This window comes from Myotis daubentonii, chromosome 6 (genome assembly GCF_963259705.1).
Source record: "Myotis daubentonii chromosome 6, mMyoDau2.1, whole genome shotgun sequence".
Taxonomy (NCBI): domain Eukaryota; kingdom Metazoa; phylum Chordata; class Mammalia; order Chiroptera; family Vespertilionidae; genus Myotis; species Myotis daubentonii.
The window spans coordinates 13,764,954-13,771,933 of NC_081845.1; the positions used below are offsets into that span (position 1 = coordinate 13,764,954).

Here is a 6,980-nt window from a genome sequence, read left to right on the forward strand (position 1 = left end):
ATATATTCCTAGAGTGGGACCACTGGGTTAATTTCCAAAATATGTAAAGAACTCTTAGAACTTAACAAAAGGAAGACAAACAAACCAATTTAAAAATGGGCAAATGACTTAAGACACTCCTCCAAAGAGGACATACAGATGGCCAAGAGACATATGAAAAAAAATGCTCAAAGTCACTAATCATCAAAGAGATACAAATTAAAATGACAATGAGGTATCACATTGTCAGAATGGCTATCATCAACAAATCGACAAATGACAAGTGCTGGTGAGGATGTGGGGTAAAGGGAACCCTAGTGCACTGCTGGTGGGAATGCAGCCACTATGGAAAACAGTATGGAGTTTCCCCCCAAAAAATTAAGAATGGAACTGCCACTCTTATTTTTATTCGGTAATTTTTTTTCTACTTAACTACGATTGATTAGTTTCTTGTTATCTAGTGTTTTAAGGTAGAAGCTAAAATAATTTATTTTATATTTTTCTTTTATGATAGAATCATTTAAATCTATAAATTCCCCTCTAAATAGTGCTTCTTTTTTGACAGCTATGTTTGCTCTCAAACTCAATTCTTAGATCACGGTTTTATTTTTATAGCACTTTAAAGATAGTGTCCTATTATCTCCTGTCTTTCATTGTTTGTGATGGGAAAACAGCTGTCATTTATATCCTTTTACCCACTGCCTGCAATGTGTTTATTATTCTGGCTGTTTTTAAGCTACTTTAATTTTCATTTTCAGCAGTTCACATCTGATGTATTTCAGTGTATTTATATTTTTGGGTTTTTTCTTTTCTTTTTTTCATATCAAGTTTGAACACATTAATATTTCCATATCATTGGGTTAGTGTCTATTATCAGTTTTATAAAATTCAGTCATTATCTACTCAAGTGTTTCTTCTGCCCCTCTTTCTCTTTCCTAATAACATTACAGAGTGTATGGCATTTTTCTATGGATTACACTTACTCTGTTCCATTTAAACTATTTTTCTCTTTAACTTGTGATAATTTCTATTGACCTACCTTTATAATTATTTTCTCTGCTGTGTGATATAAACTTTTAATATCTTAAAATTGGCACCTCTGATATCACATGTTTTCCTGACATTTTCAATTGGCTCAATTTTACATAATTTCATCTCTGCTGATATTATCATTGTTTTCCATTATTTACACTAATCTTTTAGCATATTTGTCATAATTATTTTGAAGTTTTTTTGGATAGTCCCTACATTTTATCTCTTTATCTGCTTTCATTAAACTTTCTTTCTCTTGACCATGAGTTACCTCATCTTGCTTCTTCAAATGCCAGATAATGTGTGTTACAGAACAGTATAAAAGGAGATAAGTAATACTTATAATAGGAAAAAACTCTGCTTCGCTAAGCATACTAATCTGAATCAAACTGAATGTATGCGACGTAATTGGTCCCTTAACTTCAACTACAGCACAGCACATGTTCCTCATGTGGTTCAAAGTTTTAAGGTGGGATGTGTCTCTTATGGTTAGCCTGGCTTGATACTGAGTCCTAGAAACACTCTGGAGATATTTTGTCCTTTACAGCCAGCAGCTAGTTTTCTGAATCATGGATATTTCTCTATGCTTTATAGCATGGCTGCCAATTTGGGGGGTTGTTGTGGATTTTTTGCACACTCTAATTTTAACCCTGGCATTAACTCTCTCTACCCTGCTTCCCTATCTCCAACATTTGAAGGACCTCTTCATTATACTCAGTGCAGATGCAGAAAGCTTCAAAGTGATTTTTTTTCTGGGTCTTCTCTTGTACTGTCACAGCCCAGCAGCCAACAGCCATTGGCTTGCTCTCAGTAAAGTCCAAGGATTTGTGGGAGACATTTCTTCCTCCTCTCTGGCCCTGCTCCCCCTTTACTCAATGCTGTGGATATTCTCTCAGTTCCCCTGTTGAGCCCAGCCTTCTGTGTACTATCCCCAAGCAGAGATGATCTTCGGGAAAGAACAGAGGGTGGGTACAAACTCTCTGACATGAGCTCCTGGTATATTTCATCTGTTACAGCAGTTTATATAGGGATGCTACAGTTTATTTTAAATGTGGTGGTGGTGTTGTTTTTTATTTAACTAATATGTATTGCAGATCCTTTCTCCTCATGCCTCTTTGATAGGGAGGAAAGTAGTTTGACTACCTTCTTTCCCAGAAATTTCTTGGCATTCTCTATATTTTAATTAATTTATGTTTATTAAATCTTCAGCTCTCTCATAAGAAAATAATATGATATTATAGTCTGGTTTGTTTTGTAGTTAAGGTTGGGAATAAAAGTCATGGACTTTATCCTACTAAGAAGCAAAATCAAGATGGTTGTTTCTGTTTATACTGAAATCATAATAATCATAATAACAAGTTAGACATTAGTTTTAAAACACAAATTAGTTTATTTTCACTTTTACCTGCGTAAGAGGATGTTAAGGTGTTCTTTCAATGCCTTTTATTTTCAACAACACTTCTTTAGTCAAATAGCTATTGGACATCCAGTTTCTGTTTGGTCTCCATATACCTGTTAGTATTTTTCCAGCGTTCTTTCTTCCTTTCTTTATATAATTAAAACATTAACATTTTAAAAGATGTTATTTACCTCAGCACCACAGAGACCCCATTCCTGAGAAGGGGTGAAAGACTGGTGCCAGGCCTCCCACCCAGGCCAGCCTCCGGCATTAAGCTGAGACAACCCTGAGATAAGACAGCTGTTCCCTCATTTCCTTTGGGCGACAATCTTAACTGCTGGCAAATCACAGGGAGATCCACTCTCCTGGGGCCTGGCTCCTGAAGTCAGCAGGAAGGTCAGCTGGCTCTCTCTTCAGCAGGTGGCTTAGCACCCTTCTGGGGACCACTGTCCAGGGCTGGAGGCCTGGAGACTAAGGGCTGACGTCCAACACAATTTCCTTCCCTTTCCGTAACCTGCTGTCCCCTTTTCAACAGCAAGAAACCCTAATTCTAAAGGAGTCATTAGAAATCCCCTCTGGCATCTTCCAAGCCAGCCTGGGGCAGAGATGATGAGAGCAGTTCAGGGCCCCCCTTCTTCCCTAGGGGAGCAGCCTGAGAAGAAGCTGGCATTGCTGGTCAGAGCTCGTTTCCTTTTCCTCCCTGGAGCTTTATTTTCTTGGGAATCGGCGGCTACATGTTTCAGCTCAGGGAGGCCAAGGCAGGAGGCGGCCAGAGCCTGCTCCACCTCACACAGCTCCTTCAGGATTCTGCTGTTCGGGGTGGCACAGACAGGGTTGAAGAAGCTCAACCCTGGGGTCACCTCTGTGGGATCCTCCAGGGCGAAGGAGCCTTCGGAATCCTGGGTCCGCTCAACGGTGCCCAAGCTGTCTTTGTCTTGCTGACGGTTCCTACACTTTGTGGGGTCGCAGCTGCAGTCCACCCCACAGTTCGATGTCTGTCTCCTGCATCCACAATGCTTATTCCCACACCAGCCCTTGCAGGAGCATCCCTGGGTGGCCCTCTTGGACGTCTTAAATAACTTTGTTGGCTTCCACTCCTCATCATCCCCAGCACCCATGTCACCCTCCTCGGGCTCACTCACAGAATCCTCTGGACAGTATTTTAGATCCTTGACTTCCATGCTGTGCTCCAGGAACTTTTCTTTAAGACGGGAGGGTCTTGGCCTAGGTGGGATATATTCGAAGGAAGAGTCCGGGGATAGAAGCGTATCCTTCGGAAGGTGAGGTTTCTGTTTTCTGGCTACTTGCTTCATGATTGCCTTCTCTCGGAGAAGCTGCTTATTTTGCACACACACTGCCTGCATCTTCTCCAGCTCTTCCCGACGCTGCCATGTGCTCCGTGGCTGTGGCTCCTCTTCCCTGTCTGGCGGCTCGAGCTGCTTCGCTGCCCGTTGGCTTCGCGGCAGCTGGCCCAGCAGATACAGCACCTCCTCTTGATGCTGATGCTCCACTCGCAACAGCTCTGCCTGCACGTCTGCCTCTATTTCAGCAAAATGGTGCCGCTCCTCGCACAGCATCCTCTGCATGTCAGCACAGCTGGCCTTGCTCTGTTTCAGGAGGCTTTCAAGCTTGCCAACCTGTATTTTGGAGGAGACCAGCTCTCCGATTAAAAATTTCACGGCACACTTGGCTTCCAGAATGGTAGCCATATTCTCCCAGCGGTGTCTTGGCCTGTCTTCGCTCTCTGCATCCAGCAGCTTCTGCTGTAGGTCGGCAATCTGGGCGCTCCTGAGCTCCATCTCTGTCTCGAGGCTCTCAATCTGCTTTGTAGTGGGATCTTCTGACTCAGAAACTTGACCATGCCGCTGAGCAAGTAAGAATGTGTGTTTCCGGAGTTTAGGAGGTGGATTCTCCCCAGATTCCCTTTGTTCTTTGAGCTGAGCCAGATCCTGAGCCAGGATCTTTCTGTCTTCAAGAAGGTCATTCAGGTGGCATTTGGCCTCCTCAGTACTGACCATGACTTCAATTTCATTTCCAAGCCAACACTTCACTCGGGCTGCGGTGCCTTCCACCCCTTGGCTCTTGGTTTCTTTCCTCCTCTCTGAGACCTCCCGTTGCTTTTGGAGAGCGTCCTTGAGCCTCTTGTTGGCAGCTGCTGCCTCCTCAGTTTTACGCCGAAGCACATTAGACTGCCTCTGGAAGTTTCTTTCCAGTTTGAGCATCTCATATTGCCGTTTCCGGTCTCGTGCTTTTAATTGGATTACTTCTTTGTCTTTTTGTTGCTTCCACTGTCTAAAGTTCTCAGCATCCTCTTTCATCCGACGCATTAACTGTACCCGCTGGTTTTTCATCGCCTGTATGTCCTGGTTCAGCTTGGAGATGGTATGCTCTGTGGACTCTTTCAGCTTCAGAAGTTTGGACTGTTCGCTCAGTTTCTTCTTCAGATCAGCTATTTGACACTCTAGCTCCCGTAGACGTCTGTGGCGGCTCTCACCCAGCTTGGCTTGGTTGACATTCTTCTTTGTTGTCTGAAGTTCAAGCAGCAATTCTTCCTTTTCCTTTTGCAGACTGATGGCTTCCAACTCTAGATTTTTGATGTTTTCCTGGTCCTGCAACTGAATGGGCTGAAGTTGGCTGCCATCCTGAGTCATCTTCCTGGCCAGGGCCTCTTTCAGTGCAAGGGCTTTATTCAACTCCACCAGCTCCTTAGACATCTGAGCTTGACGCAGAGCATGTTGAGTGGTGAAGCCATCAGAAGACCTGCTGGTCTGCGAACTGCTTTCCACCTGAGCTTCTGGTTCCACTGCAGTATCCATGGCTGTGGCCATGTAAGAAACAGTTTCATCCGATATCTGGATAATCAGTTGCTGCAGGTTACGAATCATCTCTACATTTTCTTTTAATTCCTGGCTTTCTGAAGTCCCCACCAGCGTTTGAAGATCCACTTTGCAGGCTGCATGCTGCCTGAGCGCTTCTAGTTTGGCATTCATTCTTTCATTTGCTTGTTCTGTCAAAATAATTCTCTCCAACATCTGGGCTGTCTGACCAGCTGCCTCACTCAGACCATGACTTAATTTTTCATTCTTCTCTATCAGGGAATGGTTCTTCTCCATCAAAGATTGTAGATTCTCTGATGGTTCCACATTTATAGATCCAGGCAAGTTACCTCCGCGGGCTTGTAGCAATAAGACCTGTAGCTGTTGTACTTGTTGCTTCAGATGATTAAGTTCAGCTGTCTGGGGATCAATATTAACAATAGGTTTGTTTTTTATTTTTCTTGCTCTGTCAGCATAGCGAAGGGTATTTAATGTTTCTTCTAGATTGGAGTCAGCAGGACTGACACAGGCTATCATAAGAGTGTGGCTATTGCCTCCAAGGGAATCTTGAAGCAGTCGAGTCAACTTGGAATCTCTATAGGGCACAAAGCCACCCTTTTTGTCATCTCCAAGGGCACTGATTACATTTCCCAAGCATAGGAGGCCTCGGTTAATATTAATACCCTCTTTGAGCCGATCCCCTTCAGCCTTGGTTTTTTTCTGTCTTTCTGATCCAGCAAGATCTACAAGATGCAGCTTGGAGTGGAAGCTGCTATTCTTGTCACTTTTCTTTCTTTGCTCCATGGAGATTGTAAAGATGGCGTGAGACCGGGATGACTGGGAGTTCATGGCTGTGGAGGCCACAGTCCTACAGTTGTTGCCCTGCTCCAAATAGGAAATCATATCTGGGGCAACTAAAATAGTCTTCTCAGTGAGCCCCGTGATCTTTATGCCTTCCTTAGGATCCTCGCGTATATTTATTTGAGAGGCTTTCTCACGAGATGGGCAGAGAAGATCCACAATTTCTTCATTGTAAATCTCCAAATATGAGACTTTCAGAGTAAATTCGAAGTCACTCTTCTTATCAGTTTCTTTGGAGAGCAGTTGTATTACCCTAGGAATGACCCCAACTGTTGGTTCATCCCCTTGCTCTGCAGTGTATACACCTCCCATGGAATAGGTTTTCCCTGAGCCAGTCTGTCCATAGGCCAGGATAGTTGCATTATATCCTTTAAATATGCCTTTTATGAGTGGCGCTACTGCTGTATTAAAGACTTCTTCCTGCTCAGTAGACGGGTCAAACACAAAATCGTAGGTGAAGGATTTGTCATTGCCAACCACCACCTGCGGTTCCCCAGGTATGAAGGAAAGGCACATCTGGCAGCCTTCGCTGATCTCTTTGGGGACCAGGGGGCGACATCGCAGTGCCACTCTGACAGGAATTACCTTCACCTGTTCTTTCATGATTCTACCTCAGCAGTGTCTCTTCTCTGGTCTCCCATTGCCCTGTCCAACCGGAGATTTAACCGCCAAGTTTCAAATTGGTTTCGGTTCCAGAGGTGCCGGCCAATCAGAAAGCAGGTAGATGGAAGGGGCGAGGGAAGGAGCGCGAACGTTGCGCATGCGCAGCAATTGTTAGTATTTACTATAAAGTGAATCATCAAACAGCATGCATTAGTTTTAAAAGATGAAAACTGGAAGTTGTTAAGAATTGAGAGAGTTCACTTAATCATTACAACAAAACAGAAGTTACA

The 6,980-nt window shown here is 43.7% G+C and overlaps 1 protein-coding gene across 1 annotated transcript; it reads right to left on the minus strand.

The window, feature by feature from the left end:
• Positions 1–3,030: 3,030 nt before the first annotated feature.
• On the minus strand, positions 3,031–6,690 carry LOC132236429 (chromosome-associated kinesin KIF4A-like). The gene has a single exon (XM_059699592.1). The coding sequence runs from the start codon at positions 6,688–6,690 to the stop codon at positions 3,031–3,033; it is 3,660 nt and encodes a 1,219-aa protein (XP_059555575.1).
• Between the last annotated feature and the right edge of the window lie 290 nt (positions 6,691–6,980).